General features: G+C 27.5%; 2 protein-coding genes across 2 annotated transcripts; both read right to left on the bottom strand.

The window, feature by feature from the left end:
* Window positions 1–5,750: 5,750 nt before the first annotated feature.
* Window positions 5,751–12,746, bottom strand: LOC117173004 (transmembrane emp24 domain-containing protein 7-like). The gene is made up of 3 exons (XM_033361346.1): window positions 12,436–12,746; window positions 10,370–10,615; window positions 5,751–6,457 (listed from the first exon to the last, which is right to left on the bottom strand). The coding sequence occupies exons 1-3, from the start codon at window positions 12,589–12,591 to the stop codon at window positions 6,230–6,232; spliced, it is 630 nt and encodes a 209-aa protein (XP_033217237.1). The 5' UTR covers window positions 12,592–12,746; the 3' UTR covers window positions 5,751–6,229.
* A 2,795-nt stretch (window positions 12,747–15,541) lies between these two features.
* LOC117173003 lies at window positions 15,542–19,516 on the bottom strand. The gene is made up of 2 exons (XM_033361345.1): window positions 19,205–19,516; window positions 15,542–16,372 (listed from the first exon to the last, which is right to left on the bottom strand). Exons 1-2 carry the CDS (start codon window positions 19,344–19,346, stop codon window positions 15,777–15,779), a joined length of 738 nt encoding a protein of 245 aa, XP_033217236.1. The 5' UTR covers window positions 19,347–19,516; the 3' UTR covers window positions 15,542–15,776.
* Between the last annotated feature and the right edge of the window lie 1,379 nt (window positions 19,517–20,895).

The following is a 20,895-nucleotide window of genomic DNA, read 5'->3' as shown; positions in this document are numbered from 1 at the left end:
TCGTAGAAATAATTGGAGTAATTTAAAGAAATATATAGAAGTTTTGAAAAGATTCAAGATAAATTAAAACATTTAAAATTATTTCAAGTAATTTAAAGAAGTATTTTTACCGACAATATTCGGCTACTTGTACTGAAATTTCGGTGCAAATAGCAGCAGTCTAATTTAAAATAAAATATAAAGTTTTGCACATTTGTAAAAAAAAAATTTAGAAGCTTTTTAAGCAGGGCGTCAAAAGAATCAAAAAACATTTCCTTGAGGTTCCTTGGAAAATTGAAAATAATTTTTCATTTTGAAAAATTATTTTAAGAGAATATTTAAAAGGATTTTAAAAGATTTACACAATTGTCAAAAAATAATCTGGAATATTTCAAGGAATGTTTTTTAATTTGCAGGATTTTCTAAAAATCGTAGGAAAAATTCGATTCATTTGAACAGATATTTAGAAGTTCGGAAAAAATTTCAAAAATAGTTTTAAATTTAAAAAATATAAAACAATTTTTAGATTTCTCAAGATTTTGAAATACAATTTAGAAGTTTTTCAAGGATGTTTAAACTATTTAAGTTGAAAATAATTTAAGAAGTGTTCAGTTTAAACAAAATTTGATTCTTTAATTTTTGATCTTTCTAGCTTAAAATTCTTTAAAATAACATAATTTTGAAAATTTTAGACTTCATTGATTGATTCTTTAATTTATAGAGCATTGGAAATTATAATGTACATATATATTTTTTGAATTGAATCTGAATCTTTGAACTCTACATAATTTATAAAAGTAATTCCATTTTATATATTTTTATTTGTATTGAACATATGAATACAAAATTTCTGAATGAAAAAACTTTTAAGTTCAATTTTTTATAGTTTAAAACTCAAGCGTTCCATTTTGAGTGCTTTAATTTGTAGTTTATTTTTTATTGCTTCAAATGGAAAAATGTTTAGCTTTAAAATTCGATTTTTGAACAGTTGAACTATGTCTGTTAAATATTTATTTATTTTTTGTTACAAATTCATCTCGTTGGTTGAATACGAATTTTGTGACTAAAAATGTAACTATTTAATTTTTGGTTGAATAATTCTCCTTTGTAGTTGAAAATTCGTATTGTTTTGTAGGAGTGAAACTTGTAGGTTAAACATTAATAGTTTTGGTTAAAAACGAATTTAAAATTATTTTTTATGAACTAAAAATGTAACATTATTCCATCATTTTATTAAAAAATTCATCTCTTTGGTTGAACATTAAATTTTTTAAACAAAAATTTAACTGTTGAACTTTTTATTGAAAAATCACCTTTTTCAGTTGAAAATTCGTGTTTTGGTATAAATTAATCTTCTCGGTTAAAAATTCACCTTTTTTTATTAATATTTAACTATTCCAGTTGAAGATTCATCATTTTAGTTGAAAAACTTTGGTTGAAAATTTAATTATACCATTTTTGTTTGAAAATTTCTCTTTTTTAGTTCGTAATTCAACTACTTTGTCGAAAATTCTTGCATATTGTTAAAAAATCGTCGTTTTTTGATAAAAAATTAATCTTCTTGATTAAAAATTCATATGTTTGGTTAAAAATTAAAGTATTTCAGTTTATTATTCTTCATTTCAGCTGAAAATTCGTCTAGTTAAAAATAATACTACCTGGTTAAAAGTTAAACTATTTTGTTAAAAATGTCATCTTTCTGTTTGAGAATTCGATCATTGTCGTCAAAGATTCATACTTTTCTTCCAAAAACCATCGTGTTCTTTTAAAATTCAAGTATTCCAGCTACAGATTCGTCATTTAATTTAACAATTCATCACTTTGTTTAAAAATGTAACTATTCCAATTGAATATTTCATCATTTTAGTTAAACATTCATCTCTTTAGTTAAAAATATGTGTATTTCGTTGAAAAATCGTCATTTTTTTGTAGAAAATTAATCTTGTTTAAAAATTCATCTTTTTAGTTAAAAATCATTTATTCTAGTTGAAGTTTCATAATTTTAGTTGAAGATTGATTCATTTGTTTGAAAATTTGTGTTCTTATGTGAAAAATTAATTTACTTTGCTGAAAATTTAACTATTTCCAGTTTCGTTGAAAAATTATATTTTTAGTTCAAAATTCAACTATTCGATTGAAATAGGATTTTTTCTAGTTGAAAACGCAACTATTTGGTTGACAATTATTGCATTTTGTTAAAAATTCAACTATTTGATTAAAATTGCAACTATCTTGTTGAAAATGCAATATTTTAATTTAAAAAATAAATCTATTTTAACCCGTCAGCTGCTGGCGGTATCATATGTTACCACGCATTTTATCTCTTTTAAATTAGTTAAATCAGTTAAATTTGAATTACTTAGTTAAATCATTAGTTATTTAAGTAATTAGTAAATTAGCTAAATGTCTTATTTACTTTAAGGAATATAGCTGAAACATCGAAAAGGAATTGAAATTCCGCTTCAAACAAAAAATTCCTCAGCTGATGGGGTAATATAGTATACACATTAATTTCAACCAAAAATTCCTGGAATTTGAAGTATAAGATCAAATAAAATTATTTTAATATAATTTTTCAAAGATTTAAAAATAAAATTTAAAAAAAAATGGTTAACTTGAATGGTTTCACACTATCGGCAAAATTATACACAACTGGAAAAAACTTGAGATACCGGAGAAAACCTAGAATTGGCAGTGTTTTTTTTTTCAAAGATTCGAGCAGACACTGATTGTGTATAATTTTATCAGCTTTCATTTTTTCGTGTAAAGTGATTTGATGAAATCAATCAATCCTTTCTTCGGCCGTTGATATTTATTGATTTATCATTTTTTCTCCGCCTAATGTAGATATTACACTTTTAATAATATCCAGTCGCAGGAGTACAAGTCTACTTTCCAAAAATTTGGAGTAAATAGCATTATCATATTTAAAAGGTTACAAAGAATGTTAATTTGTAGATCTTTTATGACATTCAACTTCTTCAGCATATGTATGTATAAATTTAAATGTTAATTAATGATCATTTTCAGAATTATATTGTGCCATTTCCATAGAACGGATTTTTAAACTATGAAAAGGCGGAGAAATCAGTAGCTAAATAAAAAATTATAATCAAATACTGTATTCTGAACACGCAGGTATTTTTTGTTTGTAATCCTTTTTAATGTACGAAATAATTTACTAACATTTGTTAGCGACTTGCAAATTTTATTTTGAAGAAGGCACCATCAGTTGCGGTTAATATTTTAGAATTCTGAAAATAATCTTGAGCGTAGCGATTTTAATATTTTTAAAAAGTCAATACATTCGATTCCGTGCAAGTATTTAAAAAATACAACAGTACTTTACTTTCTGTTTACAACAGTTGCGTTTCAATAAAAATATGTCCTCTTTTTTATCACTATAATTCAAAAGTGTATTGGAGATGGATTATTGTTTTTTATGGCTTATTGTGCCTAAAAACACTAGGCATCCTGCATTATGAAACACAATCGAACTGAATTAATAGAACCAAATCGAAAATCAAATAAGAAAATGCAACTATTTTTTGTTTAAAGTCCATTATATCTTTTGTCCTGAATTAATCTGTTTTGGTTAATAAATTCTACTATTTGTTTGAAAATGTATTCTGTTGAAAATTAAACAATTTGTTTGAAAATCTTTCCGCATTAAAAGTTCATCTTTTTTTTGTGTAGAAAATACATCTTTCTTTGTTGAAAATGACCTTTTATGTTGAAAATTGAAATGTCTTCTGTAAAATTCGCTTTTTAAGCTTAAAAATTCAACTGTTTAGTTGAACATTCGGCCTTTTGGATTAAAAATTCATCTTCAATGGTAGAAACTTCATAATTCTTTTTTCATAATCCTAATTTTTTCAAAATTTTTGATATTGTTTTATTTTACTCTTAGTTTTCTTTTTTTATAGAAAAGTCTAATAATACAATCTTGGTCCAGAAATAGTCTCTTTTGGTTAAAAATTCTGCTATATTGTTAAAATGTCATATTTTTTGGTCGAAAATTTAACCTTTTTATTGAAAATTCGTCTTTTTTGGATAAAAAATTCGTCCTTATATATTACAAATTCTTCTTGTTGGCAGAAAAGTAATCTTTCATGGGTGTATATGAATTTTTTTGTAGAAAATTTAACTGTCTTCTAAAGAAATTTTATTTTTTGTTTGAAAATTCTATTTAATAAAAATTCGTTTCTTTTGCTTCAAGTTTCGACTATTTGGTTAAAAATTCATCTTTTGGAGCTTCAAAAGTTTACTGAAACATTTAATTTTTTAGCTTAAAAACTCAATCCTTTTTTTTATTTCATCTTTTTTGGTTGAAAATTCAACTACTTTGTGTAAAGTTTAACGATTTTGCTAAAACTTTATTTCTTGGTTGAAAGTGAACTTTTTTGTTAAAAACTCAACTGTCTTCTTAAAAAAAATGGTTGTCCTGAAAATTCATCTTTTTGGTTGAAAAATAACTATTTTGTTGAAAAGTCGTTTTTTGTGCTTAAAAGTTTTTTTTTTAACCCAAAAGTCAAATGTGATTGAAAATCCATATTTTTATTGAACTCAACTCTGTTTTTTATTTAATATTAAAATCTTTTGGATAAACATAAGCTTTTTATTTTTCGTGGAGAAATTATCTTTTTTGATTGAAAATTCATCTTTCTGGGTTCAAACTTAACTTTTTTGTTGAATATTCAACTTTTCGGGTTGAAAAGTTATTTGTCTTTAAAAAAATTCATCTTTTTGCCTTGAAAGTTAAACTAGTTAGTTAAAAATTGAACTATTTTGTTGAAAAATTCGTTTATTGCTCGAAAGTTCAACCATTTGGGTAAAAATGAATTTTTTGTTGTTGAATATTGAACTATTTGGGTGAAAATTGAACCATTTTGTTAAAAGTGCAATATATTTCGACTTGAAGTCTTAGGAATTTAAAGCGTTTCATATTGAATTCAATATGTTACATACATTAATTTTATTTAAAAGAAGCTTTCTTTTATTTTCGTGAAAAAATCGCCTAACTTCCCCTGTTTTGAGATTATTTTAGGCTGGGATGTCTGTAATTGTTTAAAACTGGACCGACAAATAAATTTAGAAAATTAATTATACTAAAAATGATTTGCATAAATAATCATAAAGTCTATCTGACCGAAAAAGGACTGATTTTTCTCTCAAATGTACTAGCATGTAATTTAAAATTGGTTTAATATAGTTTATTTGATACTTCCCTTTTCCAAAATTCGGGAAAAGGAATTTGAAACAGAAATTTTGTAAATTAATTTGTTACTTGTTGTAGGTAATTTTTTACAAGAATTATAATTCTGTGTTTGAACCGAGATTAAATAAATTAAGTATAGAAAAATCCCGTGTAGAATTATAATTTGGTCTTGGAAAAGGTAAATTTTGAGATTAAACGGGGAATTATGGAAAGGGGAGGTTATTATATTTCTGAATTTTAATTTTCACTTTAAAAGAGAGGATCTCCATAAAGAATTATAATTTAGTCTTATACACAGGAAATTTTCGTAAAGAATTATTATTTGGCTTGGAACAGAGTGTAATTTAAAAGATAATTTTAATTCTTATTTTATCTTAGAAATACACTGAAATCATTAAAAATAATTTGAAATCATTCAATTTTTTCGAACTCTTTTAAACTGAACCGGAAAATGGAAATATGGACGGGAAAAAACGGGAATTTAAAATCGTCGATCGGGTAGATATCCTGGTTATAATGAACAAGGTCATAGAAATATTAACAAAAGTCCGAATTTCGGAAAGTTCACATACATATTTTATTATGTTACACACACACACACACACACACAGTATAAAAAAGAAGCAACATGGATGATGATCGTCGATCTTATTATACTATTTCCAATATATGTACAACTCGAGGAACCGCGGAGATATCAAAATCGAATCGAAATTATTGTTTACACTCGTCCCTCTTTAGTCCTCAGTTGTAAAAAAAAAACCTGCATTAAAATATTCATACTATCTTTTCATGAATTAACATCCAAATAAACACATACGACTTGCATCTTACAAAATATACAAGGCCTTGACGTCTCTTTTTGGTGAGCACATGAAACTTAACATTAAGACCTAAAGACAAAAGGAAATCATTATAGGTCACAAATTAGTCGGTGATTGTTTCCCCGAAATTTCTTGAACGATGAAAAACTTTACAAAAACACGATTCAATGCAGTCGAGGAAATTACATATTTTTGGTATAAATTCTATTTAAAGATTTTGAGATGGCTTCCTATCTGTAAAGAAATTTTTAAGAATATATACTTGTCCAATACTGATTATCAACACCGCAAGAGTCTCTTGTAGAGACCACCAAAGTACACGCTCGTTTAAATCTTCTGCTCTCTTACGACCCTGTGCTTCCCGGAGACGATGGTGCGTTTGATATTCCATAATACTGTTCAGGTTTTTATGGATTTCCTGGGCCGACGATTCCATCTGAAAGCGCAAGTAAAATTAAGAATTAATTTCTGCAGTTCGAATTTAAATACAATATTACAGGGCTCGGACTCATTTGAGAAATTCAAAACCAGGGTGACTACTCAAATACTGGGGGAAAAATCCCTTGGCACCCCCAGGTATTTTCGAGTTATTTCTAGATTTTTTCAGGCATAATTTTTATAGAAAAGTTCGCAGTTTAAGCTTTAAATTTCAACAGTTTAGTAAAAAATTATTCTCTTTTGGTAGAAATTTAATCCTTGTTTTTTTTTGTGCAAAAATGTAACTTCGGTAGAAAAAAGTAATCTGTTTTGGTTGAGAATTCAACTATTTTGGTAACAATGTACATATTTAACCAGAGGACCTTTCAGTCTGCTTTTTATTTTAAATTGATACTCTCCTCAATGAAAGGTACATACCAGAGGTTTTCTGAGAAAAATGCATTTTAAAAATTGCGAACGGATCGTCGCTATCCTTACTGTTTTTTCTTTTTTTTTTTATTGATCGAAATGCTAATTTATCCCATTTTTGAAAAACATTTAATATAATTATACCACGTGATGATTATTTATTCCTTATTTTCAAAAAAAAACTCTATCGTATTTTTATTAAAGTAGGAACAAAGAGTTTCAAATGAAAATTTCAATAATAAAAACGAAATACCAGTGGATGCAGTGACTCATTTCACAAATATTTACTAACAAGAATCAGAAGTGTTTTGAAAGTTTATTTTCAGACATTAAAGATAACTGCCGATTATTTGTTTTTTTTTTCTTTTTTAGTTTACAGAAAATAATTTAATTTAGTATTTATTGTTGAATGTTTGATTTGTTCTTGTTTTTTCCTTCATTAATTTAAAAACATAAATACTAGAAACTATTGAAGAATGAAGAATTTTAATAAAATGCACAATTGTCCAAACAAGTGATAATAAAAAAACAATAGAGTTATTATTGAAAATAAGGAACCATTCGTTCCCAATTTTTAAAATGCATTTTTCGCGAAAATGGGTTAAAATTGCGTCTTCTTGATTTTTCTCAGAAAACCTCTGGTATGCACTTTTTATTGAGGAGACTATGAATTAAAAACAAACACACCGAAAGATCCCCTTGTAGATTAAAAATGAAATTGTTTTGTTAAAAGTTTCGTCGTTTTAACTTGAAAATTCAACCATTTTTAGAAGTTTTGTAGATGTGTAAAATTTAAACTGAACATTTTTGTGCTCCTTTCTTTGTTTCCAAGAAAAATGCAAAGATTCGTATTTTCAAAAATAATTTTTGTGTTGTATTTCTTTAAAAAATTATATATATATAATAAGTGTATTTTCTGAGAAAATCCATTTTCAAGAATTTAACCAAATCAGTTATTTTAAGACAAAAAAGAAAAAAAAGTTTTAAGCATTTTTGAGAAAAACGATTCGTTATTTTCAACGATTAAAAATCCCATTTTTCTCGAAATCGACGTAAAAAATTATTATCAGATTAGAATGTTCCTTTTCCCGAAATCTAGAAAAAAAAACTAGATAAACATCGCGCGACTACTGGTTCTCGCGCTCGATTCTGTATTTACCTCGCGCTACACGCACGGTCTTTATATTTTTGCACATTCTTGCGCAAACATTTTAAAATTACGACTCAAAACATTCACCACTGTAATTTTGTAATTGTGAATTCTCTTTCGTTAAAAGAGCTTAGCGCGAAAGTTTGAGCGCACCTATGGCACGCGACTGATGACAATCGCACTCCGCACTTGTTCTTTGCATTTCTTCCGCATTCGGGCACAGACATTTTAAAATCAAAAGTGAACCGACCGACAACTGTTATTTTGTGATTTTGAACTCTCTTTTGTTAAAGTTCTTTTGGCTTTAACGAACACATTCTCATCACGTATCTCGTCCTTCGCACTCGATTTTGTCCAACATGTCAACTTTTCTACATTATACACAAAACTTTTATATCTATTATAATACATTTTTTATGTAACTCTGCCTGGGATCACTTATTAAAAAATTGCAAAATAAAAAGCAAATTGTATTTATCATGATTATTTTTGTATTTGTTTCTTATTTTGCTTTAAATTGTATTCTAAGCTGCTCTGAAACATGTATCATTTCAATAAATGTATATCATTACAATTCATAATATGCATAAAAATTGCATCATACTAGTTCTTATTGCCTTGTTTTTTTAATTTTTTTCTTTTTAATGTTTTTTACGATTAAATAAAAACTACTGCGCATCTGTATAGGGTCTAATGCAGGAACCTATATAGGGTCCTATATAGGAGCCTACGTCTTATTTTGTCTTTTCTGTGTTTTTTCCAAAAAGTTAATACTGAACAACCTACATAGAATTTTTAAATCTTGAAAAAATGTGGTTTCAAAAATTTTTGGTATGATCAAATTTGGAATTTTCAACTTTTCGACCAAATTAAAAAAGTTGTTATCATAATCTTGTAGGGCTTTCAAAAAGCAAAGTTTTTCTTCTCCTGACTTTTTTAATATCATGCGTTGTTTGGCCTAAAATGTTCATTTTAGTTTGTTTTTTTGGATTTTGAAAATGCTCTAACTCTGACAATTTTCTTTTTATAGAAAAAAAGTCATTCGGATAAATTGTTAAATTTTTTGAATATTATGAATAACCGTACAGAGAATTTTTGAATTTTTAAAAAAGTGGTCTCAAAAATATTCAAAATGTCCCCAATTTTTGAATTTTCATCCAAAATGGCTGGCTAACGAACTTGACCTTTAGTTTAGGACACTAAACGAGTGTACCAAAGGGCAATCTAACAGATTACTTTCTTAAAAATTTATCGTGTTCACAGACAGACATACATACATACAGACGGGCAAATTCGTAAAAACCTGTTTTTCGGATTCAGGGGGTCTCAAAACGTGGAAATTTGACAAAAACTGGGGGGGGGGGGGGTCAAATTTTACACAAATCTAATACCTTCTCTGATGAGAATGTTATAATGTTTAAACTGCGCTACATTACCTGGCGACAAAAATCCGAACTAGAAAGAATATGTACGATTTTAAAGACGCATCTGAATTTTTTCATAAAACTGTTTTAACGATTGTTTTTGAGTTTAAAGTATTTATATGGAAAATAAAAAGAAGTATTTATCGGAAACAAAGTGTTTTACATGTAATTTACATATTATTCAGTGAAAAAAACACAATGTTTGACAAAAATATTTTTCTAACAAAAAAATTATTTGTGAACTGAGTTTGATTGTGATTTTCAAAAGATTATAAACTTAAATGGACTTATTTTGAAGAAAAATGAACTCACAGTAAATTTGTATTCATTTAAACATGAACTATTTACTATTGAAAACCCTGATCTAAAACTGAGGTTAGAATTCGTATTTAAATTCCAATTGTCTATTATTTGTATTCTTTGCATATTCTGGATACAATTTGTCGCTACATAGATTAATTAAATTTTACATAAGATTACAATATATTGAAACTTACATAAAATAGTTAAATAATTGCTTTTTTTTAAAACCTATTTGAGACAAATGTGTTTTTTACTGTAAAAGATGGAAATTCTACCTAAAACTATTTGTTTTTGATGAATATTTATTTTTAGTGTTCAATCTCTGCCTAATTTGAAACAGAATTCCGCCTTAAAATGCTCTTAAAGCTTTAAGACCCTATGTAAAATTCTTTTAAATTCCCGTATTCAGTTCAAATATTTTTAAACCCCCGGGAATCTGTTGAAATCTTCAAAATCTTTTAAAGTTTGGAGAAGATTGAAAATATGTTTAAAGACAAAGGTAACAAATAGTTGCAATTTGTGAAAAGAGTAGAATTAGTGCAATTTTTTTCAAAATAGTTGAGTCGTTAAAAAAAATGGTGAGAATAATTAAGGAGATAAAAGCTTTGTTTTAATGATAAAATACCTGAGTCATCACAGTAACATGTTCCCCAACGCCAGGAAGAGAAGGTTCATCACCCACTTGGAACTCCATGTAGACGAGTTTGTGGGAAAATGTGGAAAATTCATTACTAAAGCAGGCTTTGTAAACGCCAGACATTGATGCAACGAAAGTGTGAGAATCAAATTGCGTCTTCACTTGACGATAAATAATTTCCTTATTGGGTGCTTCCAACGTAACATCTACATCGTACTGACCTCCAGTCACAACCTGAAAAGTAGAATATTTACATCAAAGCATTTTGAAATGTTATAAAGTTTTTAATAAATAATTACATAACTTTAATAAATGATAGTTTATTTTTTTCTGGGGTGCATTTTTTAAGATTTAAACACAACATAGTTTGAAGAAAGTGGACTTGCTTTTAAAATTTCGAATTCAAAATCCATTAAATTATCAGAGTGGTCACTGGATCGGGAAATAAATGAGAATTTCTTCAGATTGGGAAAAATTGGGAAGTGTGAGTAAAATTATTTTTCATCGGGAATCTTAAAAGTTTTTAAAAGAACAGTCTATTCAATTACTTGAAATATAACAAATTCTATATCACATAATATAATAAACTTTAAAATAGGTTAGATTTTAACTTTTTTTAAATGTTAAAATCAGTTGTTAACTTTCTCAATTATAAAATCATTCATTTTACAATGCGTATTTCTAAAATCGTTTACTTTTAAAATGTTCCATTTTAGTTCTTCATTTTTGAGCATACATTCTGAATTAAAAGAGTTTTAAAATGCAGTTTCGTAGCCTTCAAGAATTAAAGAAGAATAGCGTTTGAAAATTATAATAAAAAAATGACTTGAACAAAATTGAATTTTTTAAATGGTTGAACTTTAAAATAAAATAAATTAAACTTCAACAAACATCAATTGAACTTTCAACCAAATTGATGATTTTTTAATGAAATTTCCAACAAGAATTTAAAATCAAAGTAAATCAGAATAAATCTAAAACCGTTTAATTTAACCAAAAAATATCAATTTTCAACAAAATAGTTGAATCCTCAACTAAACAGGTTAATTTTAAACCAAACAGTTGAATCTTTAAACTAAAAGTTAACTTTCAATCAAAAATGAAATTAAAAGAAATTATTTCAAAATTGGAATATGGAAAAAAGTGTCAAGACAAGTAATTGAACTTGAAATCAACCGGAAAAAATTAAAACTCTGAATAGAAATTCACAAAATTAGAAATTGATAAATTGCAAACGCTTTTATTTAAACGTTCTCTGAGCATAAATCTTTAATAAGAAATTATTCAATTCTTAATGTTTTCAATTAATATGTTAAACATTTCTCTAGTTCTGAATTTCGATTCTAAATGTTTCAATGTTGATTACAGGCAAAAAAGTGGCACGATTCGAACTAAGCCCTGTAGAATCTTGTGATTTGTCGTATAATTTTTTTCCACCAGAGTTATTGGTATAAAAACCATTGTAAGTTCAGTGTTCATTAACTTAATTATAAATTTTAAAATAAATAATTGCATAACTATACGAACAAAAGCATACTTCGCGTATATTCTACCTTATTCAACAAAAAATAAGTTCAAAGTTTGTTAACTCAAAGATATTATAAATTTCTGAATAAATTATTAGTAATCTTTGGAGTAAGGTTTTTATGAAAGGCAAAACTTAGAAAAGTATCAATTAGAATGCAGTATTAATCCTAAATACATATAGCTTAAGGCATATTTTGCAAATATTCTTCCTTATTGAACGAAAAATACTAACGTAACCTTGCACATGTGGCACTTGACAAATGTAATCGGACAATATGAACACTTTTATAGGAAAATTTTCACAAACAAAAGCCTAAAGAAACTTAGATGAAAATAAGATTTCTTTGAGAAGGATCCAGTATTTCTATTTTGAAAATGAAAACCAAAAGCTCCCTTTGAATATGCCACGTAAAATGCCAGATTCTACCCTTCCTTTTTGAATGAAACGAACCGATAAAATTTAAGATTCAATAATGATGACCTTTAGAAACGATTTGGATAGTTTTTTATGATTGAAAAATTGTTACCTGGAATTCTAAAGTAGCTGAAACATTTTTTTCTATTTCTTGATAAAAGCACTCCTTGGAACTGTCGGGCAATTCGAAGGTTAGTTCAGCACCATTAGTGTGAAAAACGGTGCCCAGGAAGGATACAAAAAGGAAACACGCTGACCAGTGGTCCATTCTTCAGAATTAAACGTCTTCTTGTACTAATTATGATACATTTAAGCCTCTGGAAGCTCCGAGCACGAATTTTTTCTGTTTATTGCTCACGAAAAGCCCGGTACAAAATACTAGCAAGAACGTCTATCATTTTTGCTCTAACGTGGCCGGATATATCGTCCGCTAAACAAACACAGAATGGCGATTGCGCGCACGGCGTCTTGAGCAACGGCTTTAAAATACCGCGAAATTCAAATTTATAAAATTCAAAACTTGGCTTTCAACATTTTCTCCATATTTATAAAACTTTAATAGTTTATACATATTTGAAAATATTCCCGGTAAAATATAAACTTTCTGATCACAGGGTTGCTACGAGACCTAAAGAATCGGTAAAAGTCATTAAATTAAAAAATAAATGAGTGGATTTTTTTATTTGTCCCCACTTCGTGAATTTTAAATTTTTGAATTGATACTAATGGATCTTTTTACTAATAAAAATAATATTCCGGATTTAAAAAAATGTTATACTGATATCATTAAGAATTGTATGTAATTCAATAATTATTGAAAACTCCTTTACATTCCCGGATGGAAATAATTTATATGGATTTTTTGGAAAACTTTGATGAATTATTCATATTTTTATGTACAAATTTGTAATTTTCTACAAAAAAAACTGTAAAAAATTAAGATTGTGTGTTGATCTAGATTTTCATCATTTTTCTTAGAAAGTTTTTACTTTTGATACAAAATCATAAAACTTCATAATCAATAATTAACAATTTTTCATACTTAGTAGTTATCTATGTCGAGCTAATACAAAATCTATCACTTTATACGATTCTTTGTAAAAGTGATGTTTTCATAGAACGTTGTAGTTTGACGTAACCTTTTTTCCATCAGGAGTTACCCCATTTTTCGCTTGAATGTAAATTGAATTAGTAGAATCCAATAAGAAAATCTAACTCTTTTTGTTTGAAGGTTAATTCTTCTTAAATGAAAAGTTTACGATTATATTTTTAGTTCAGAACTCATCTATTTCCGTTGAAAATTCAATTAGTTTTTTTTAAAACTAATCTTGTTTTGCTCGAAAATTCCACTATTTTGTTGAAAATTCATCTGTTTAAATAGAAAACTCCTGCTCATGAATTTAAAAGTCATCTATTCGGTTAAAAAAAATTCTTTTTAATTAAAAAGTCTACTATAATGAATCTGGTAAGAAAAAGTTAGGTTGAAGACAAATCTGTTTTGGTTGAGGATTCAACTATTTTGTTGAAAATTATTTTTTTTCAGATGAATTCAACTATTTTCTTATTGAAAATTAATATCTTTTTGGTTAAAAGTTCAACTACATAGTTAAAAGTTAAACTACATTGTTAATTTTTTTTTGTTGGATTAGAGCTTCATTTCTTGGGTTCAGCCATTCCGAGAATTGACGCCGCGCCGCAGGCAGGTGTAACAGGAGCTGCGCGGGGTCTGTGGTTGTTACTCAAGCGTGAACAAACAAAAGCGGAGCGGGTTCTAACAGGTTTGTTTCAATCCACCGTCGGCCCCAAAACCGGCGCAATAGAAGAGTTTCACTGTATTATATTCTTGGGTGAATATTGAGCCATCTTATAGTTAAAAATTCAACAATTTGGTTGCAATTTATTTTGAATTCCTTTGTTTATTTTGTAGAAAATTAATCTTCTAATTCGAAAATTTAACTATTTGGTTACAAATTTAAGTATTTTATTGAAAATTCGTTTGTTTGGTTAAACGCTAAATTTTTTGAACTGAAAATTTAATTATTTAATATTTTATTGAAAATTGACCTTTTTTAGTTGAAAGTTTAACTGCTTGGTTTAATATTCATGCATTTTGTTAAAAATTTGTCATTTTTATAGAAAATAATATTCTTGCTTAAAAATCCATCATTTTGGTTTTAAATGCAACAATTTGATTCAATTTTTTCCTCTTTTTGACTTAAATGTCTTTCTTGGTTGAAAAATGTTTTTTTTTTTTTAAAGTTTATTTATTTTGTTTTAAATGCAACTGCTTCGTTAAAAACTATTATTTTTTGTTTACAAATTACACTATTTTGGTGGACATTCAACTTTTTTGGTTATAAATTAACTTTTTTGTTATTAATTCATATTTTTGAGTTAAAAATGCAACAGTTTGGTAGAAAATTGGTCTTTTTAACTTGACATTCAACAATTTGATTATTTTAATTCTGAGTTTGAAATCGTTGAAAAGTATAGTTTTAAATAAAAAAAAATGATAAGAAATGAACAAATTACATTATTTGACCTTTTTGAGCTACTTTTGAACTATTGTCCCTGTAAAATTAGTTAGAATTGTTTAGAATTAAATAATTAATAAAAATCCGTCCCTTTCCTGCTGTAAATAACTGTGATGAATTTGTATGCAAACCTTTATGAACTTCTAAGAACATTTTCAAGAACTTTTACGGAAATATCAATGAATTTTTACGAAAATGTCATCGATTGTAATCTTCTTGGTTGGAAAATCATCTTTACGGTTGTAAATTCAATTATTCTTGTTGAAGATTCATCATTTGCGTTGAAAAATAATTTTTTTGTTTGGAATTTAACAATTTTTTTTAACATTATTTTTCAAAACTGTAAATTTAATTATTCAATTTTCGGTAGCTAATTCAACTTTTTAAATTAAAAATTGATCCATTTTCTTGAAAAATCGTCTTTTGCAGAAGAAATTAATTTTCTTGCTTGAAAATTCAGAATTCATGAAAAATCTTGAGTTTTCATACCGTGTAGTTTTCTATCTCAAACTGTTACGAAATCTATTATGTTCGACCATCATCTGTAAGAACGATGTCTTCATTTGTAGAATGATGTAGTTTGTCGGAAACGTTTTTTCCACAAGTGAAAAGCTAAAAAGTCATCTTTTTTTATTAGATTCAACTATTTTTGATTAAAAATTAAATTTTTATTGATTGGAATATCAGCTGCTACATTTTCTGCTCAGAATTCATATTTTTTATGAATTTATTATCCTACAAAAATTCTCACATAGAAAAATGTTTTGCTTGCTCATTCTCGATTTCCCTCTAATACTCATCTTTTCTTACAAAATTACAGCACTATTTTGGTCTTGATACTAAACTAAATAAATTCGGAATATTTGGAGAAGTTGAAGTATAACTTAACTAAAATACAAGTTACAAAAATATATATCTCTTAATCAATAGATTTAATATAATACTCTTTCTTCTCACTAAACTCGGCATTTTCAATTTCATCTTCTTCCATCAGTTTGTTTAACGATGTTAAAACGACTTCCTTAAATTTTCTTCGTCTTTTTGCAGAGAGTTTTGCAACGTCTGGCATAAGACTTCTGAAAAAACTCCACTCTGGATTATCTCTCTCTCGAGATTTTGCTTCTGATAAAAGGTGTTCGATAACAGGAGCAATTATGTCGTCAGAAACGGCGGGTTTAATTAACTTTGCGGGAGAAAAACTCCTTCGGGTAACGGAATTGGGATCCTCATATTCCAAATTATTATCCAATTGATGTTCGACAATTTCTTCCTCGTTTTCGTATTCTGTAATTTCTTGTGCATCAAGACTATTTGTCCTTTCTTCCCAAAATTCGACAGTGTTGGTGCTGCTGGGTTTATGCTGATTCATGAAGGCATACAAAAAATCCATCGCATCAGCTAAATACCATTTTCGACGTTTTCTACTTCCTGAACTTGTGTGTCTTGCTTTTCCATCTCGCAATGCTCGTGCGTAGGAATTTCGGAGGGAGGCCCATTTTGCTTTACATTCTGCGACTGAACATTTATCAAGACAAAACATTTTGAATTAATGATTCATAGTGTGGAGTATATATTTTTTATTTAATTATTTTCGTGGGTAATGAAACACTTAAATTTGAAACAAATCTCAAAGACTTAAAAAATAAACAATTTCAATTAGAAAAAATAGTAAACATTGTTCTTTTTGAATGGTTTAAAATTCAATTACTTGAAGCTGAAGCAATGGAATTTTAATATTTTGAAATTTAAATAATTTACAATCACAAATTCTAATTCAAAAATATTTTATTGCTACGATTCGGAAATTTAAAAAATAAAATGAAACAATTAACATTCGTTTCAATCTTTGAATTTAAACACATGAAAGTTCAAATTTCAATTTTTCAAACCGGTAAAATTTTAAATGACAATCTACATTTCTATAACCAAGCGGATGGGATTGATAAATAAATAATTTAGAGCATTCAAAATATACCAAGTTGAAATTTTCAATATTTAGATCTGTTCAGCTTAGATTTTTCAAATGTGAAAATTTGTAATATTTTTGTACATGGAAACTTCATGTTGGTCAACCTTAATTTGGGAGCATTTTTTATTCGCAATTTTCTAACTTAAAGCAATTAACAGGATGGCGGCATGCCATGGAAATCTAAAAATCAGGGAAAAGTCAGGACATTTTTTTGTTCAGGGAATGTCAGGGATTTTGAAAAATGGAAATAGTTAGGAAAAAAGAATTTCTTTGAGTAACTGTCAAGAATAATCACGGCTGCAACACAGTCACTTTTAGTCGCTTTTTTCAAATCACTTTTGAGTCACTTTTTTAGAACAAGTCACTGTAGTCACTTTTTAAAATGGAAAGATCACTTTATTAACATTCCTTTCAATTAATTAACCCATAGGTTAACTTCTATTCAATATACATATACCTATTTCTGCTTTTTGTTTAATTCTTTTGAAAACTTTTAGGGTAATTGAAAAGATTCCAAGGGATTTTAAACAATTCTATGACATTTGTAAAAACTGCAAAGAATTTTTAAGAACTTCAAAAAGTTTCTATGTATTTCACAAGATTCGAAAACATTTAGGGTATTTTAAAAAGTTAAAAAAAAAAATTTTTATAGAATTATATCATTCGAATGGATTCCAAAGGATTTTAATGATTCTAGGATATTCTAAAAGATTCCAGATTCCAGATAATAAAAAAAAGTTTCAAAACAATTGTAAAAGATTTTAGGGCATTTGTATAACTTACAAGGGATTTTCAAAAGCTCTTAAAATTTCTAAGGCATTTAAAAATATTTTAAAGGATTTGAAATATTTTAGAAATATTATTTTAAATATTTCAGGGCATTTTAAAAGATTTCAAGGTGTTTTCAAGATTTTGAAAAAGATTTAAGGAATTTTAAAAGATGTGAAAGGGTTAGCAATATTTTAGAATAATTGTAATAAGAATTTAAAAAATGGCCAAGAACTCAGAAAAATTGCAAGGGAGTTCAAAATATTTTAAAGAATTATAAATATCTTAGGATATTTTAATAGATTTCAAGGGATTTCAAAAGATTAGGCAAATTTTAGAATAATTGCAATACAAATTCAAAGAATATTTCAAGAGCTAAACAATTTAAGAAAGTTTCAAATATTTGAATGAATTAGAAATATTTAAGGATATTTTAATAGGTTTAAAGGATTTTCCAATAAATTTCAGTAATTTAATGAGATTTCAATGGATTTGAAATATTTAAAAAGATTTCAAGGCATTTTAATGATTATTGTTATTTTTAATTCAAACGATAGTTTTAGAAACTTGAAACACTAAAATTAATGTTTTCATACAAATATTTGATTATTGTATTTTTAAGAACTAAATAATATTTATAAAAGAAAATTGTTAAATTTTTTAAAATCGGGAACTTAATAATTCGGGAATTTTCTAGTTCTAACATTTTATAATTCGGCAATTTTCTGTCAAAAATTTTCATTTGTATTTTTGAAAATTTAATTTGAATTGTTTTGAATTCGCCTAAATCTAATTCTTCGGAATTCTGTGAAATTGAAAAGAACATTAGTGAGTTTTAATCACTTTTTCACCATTTTCAAGTAAATTAAACTCTGGCAGCTCTAAAAATAATAAATTAAAAATTTATCAATTTAAATGTAAAATTGTCTTATTTTATGTATACAATTTTTTATATTAACAATGTTAAAATATTAGATTTCAGTTCTTTAAATATTAATGGAGAGGTAAACTGAAAAAATGATGAGAGAATGGCCAGGGTATTGTAAAAATTAAGTTTTTCGGCCACCCTGACTTATAATAGAAATATTTTCTATTCACCTCACAAAAGGTGTATCAAATTTTGTAATTAATTATGTTCGAGAAAATATATAAATTGAGTTAATACTGAAAGTCAAATATAAATAAATTAGATAACACATTTTTTTAAATTATAAGAATGATAAGGATTTGATTTAATAAAAACAATCTATATTCTTATCAAGGTAAAAATCCAACAATAGTTTTTGGTTGTAACCCTAATGAAAAATTTGACATTATGAAAATTGGCAAACTCTTTCAAATTTAAATATTCGTCAGAATGTAAGGTAAATAAACTTTTGTTTTATACTTTGTTCTAGAGCAGAGAAGTGTTGAAAAAATATGTTTTAGAAACAAAGAAGTTAGTCTTATTTGATTTTGATTGTTTGATCAAAATGTTATATTTTAGGCCGACTAACACTGATTCGCGAGTTCTAATATCAAAATTGAATTAAAAACAGCCGGCACGTCGAGAATTGACGACAGAGTTCAAATCAGCAACAACTGAATAAAACAATTCAAGTTACTCTCACCAGATTTGTTCATTTCCTGTGCGATTTCATCCCACAATTTTTCCAAAACATTTCTGCTGCTGTGTTCCATCATCGTCGAGTCGTAAATGGCCCTTTTAGATTTAACCAAATTAATCAAAAGCTCCGCCTCGCAGTCCGCCATTTGTCTGCACAATATTGCAGCAATCGTTCGGATCAAGTATTCAAAAATTAAGGGAGATTAAATGTGGTAAAATGGAGAATTGAGGGTTAATTCGCCTCGAGCTGATTCGATCGCACCCAATCGCAGCCAACCAGCCAACTGGCGACAAGCCCCGTTCTGTTACCTCGTTTTAATCCTGGCTTACTGACTATTGGTATTGGCTATATATCCATATCTATGCACTTGTGCGCTGCCGAGCTGCTCCGAACAGTTCCGAACATCAGTCGCCTCTTTGTGGCCATTTCTCCCACTAAGAATTGGCAGTAGCGTAATCTTGCTTATTTCAGGGTTCACAAAAAGTCTTTCCTCTATAATCTATTGACTATTCCCCTGCGTTTTCCCTTTTTCCCCCTATTCTCGAAAAACTTTCCCTTTTCTCTTTAAATATCTGCAGGGTGTCTACTAGAACTAGTAACTAGACTAGGATGGAAAAAAATAAATTCTCGTTTTTCAAACAATTAAAAAAAGATGTATCGTCTAACGCTAACGGGATAATCTCGGACACCCTTAAATTCTCTAAACAGATAGGATAAATTACTGAAAACTATTCCAAGAATCTGGAATCAGTTCAAGCCTTAATTGGTTCTAGATTCTAGTTCAAAAATCACCCAACTTAAGTAATTTAAACCATGAATTTAGGGATGTCCGAATTTATTTATATTTGTTATTAACTTTTCGTAAATTAACATGTAGCCACTTCTTCAGTTATATTAAAAATAACTCTACGCAAAAATGCAAAATAGCAGTTTTATGTCAAACTCATGCTAAAGACGGTATTGCTTCAAACTTTTTTAACATGAATTATTTTTATTCTGTAATAAGAAGCAAGTTTCCAAGTATTTGGCAAATAATTTTGAGTTAAAATATTGATTTAGTTTACTTTTAATTATACTATGAAGCCATTTTCTCTTTCGGGATAGGCGCGACTCACTCGTGGAGGAAGGGGAGTTCAAATTATTTTCTGTTATCCGCCAAAGTCTTAAAGAATTAATATTTATGGCAAATATTAATATTTCATTTTGAGTTTTTTTTTAAATGTAAAAAAAAAATTTGGTTGGTGTTTTGAATTTTTGTACCCTCATATTTATCGTGGCTTTCTTATTCCATTTGTTCAAGTTATTCAACTTTAAAATCAATTTTTCAGAATTTTTTGTTTAAACACATAAATAACAATTAGCGACGAGATCTTTTTTTAAGCTTTTCATTACACATCTTTAGCAACACAATGCAAAAGGTTTCATTCAAATCGGTAGAACGCCTCCGGATTTCCAAGTTTTTCATTTTTAAAGTCCAACGTGACTCCGCTAATCACTGTTTTGCCGAATATCATGTGCAGGAATTTCATGTTAATCGCGTTAATTTTACTTTCATCCTTTTCCTGATAGGCCCACGTCTCGCTACCGTATAGTACACGGAAAAAAATTCTTGAGGCGAACGAGTGAATAGAGAATATATTAAACTCAAAGAAAGTGTACGCTTGAATTAGGTAAAACGTTTAGTTAGAAGAGTT

The sequence above is a fragment of the Belonocnema kinseyi genome, chromosome 5, assembly GCF_010883055.1.
Source record: "Belonocnema kinseyi isolate 2016_QV_RU_SX_M_011 chromosome 5, B_treatae_v1, whole genome shotgun sequence".
In the NCBI taxonomy this organism is placed as follows: Eukaryota; Metazoa; Arthropoda; class Insecta; order Hymenoptera; family Cynipidae; genus Belonocnema; species Belonocnema kinseyi.
The sequence above is the reverse complement of the archived record's forward strand: the minus strand, read 5'-3'. Positions and strand labels throughout refer to the sequence as shown.

Bases quoted from the DNA above. Each gene is read 5' to 3' on its own strand.
- LOC117173004 (XM_033361346.1), bottom strand. From the start codon at position 12,591: ATGGACCACTGGTCAGCGTGTTTCCTTTTTGTATCCTTCCTGGGCACC. The intron at 10,616-12,435 runs GTAACAATTTTT...TCTACTTTTCAG, and splicing joins CAGCTACTTTAGAATTCCAG to GTTGTGACTGGAGGTCAGTA. The intron at 6,458-10,369 runs GTATTTTATCAT...TTGCGCTTTCAG, and splicing joins ATGTTACTGTGATGACTCAG to ATGGAATCGTCGGCCCAGGA.
- LOC117173003 (XM_033361345.1), bottom strand. From the start codon at position 19,346: ATGGCGGACTGCGAGGCGGAGCTTTTGATTAATTTGGTTAAATCTAAA. The intron at 16,373-19,204 runs GTGAGAGTAACT...ATAAATGTTCAG, and splicing joins ACAGGAAATGAACAAATCTG to TCGCAGAATGTAAAGCAAAA.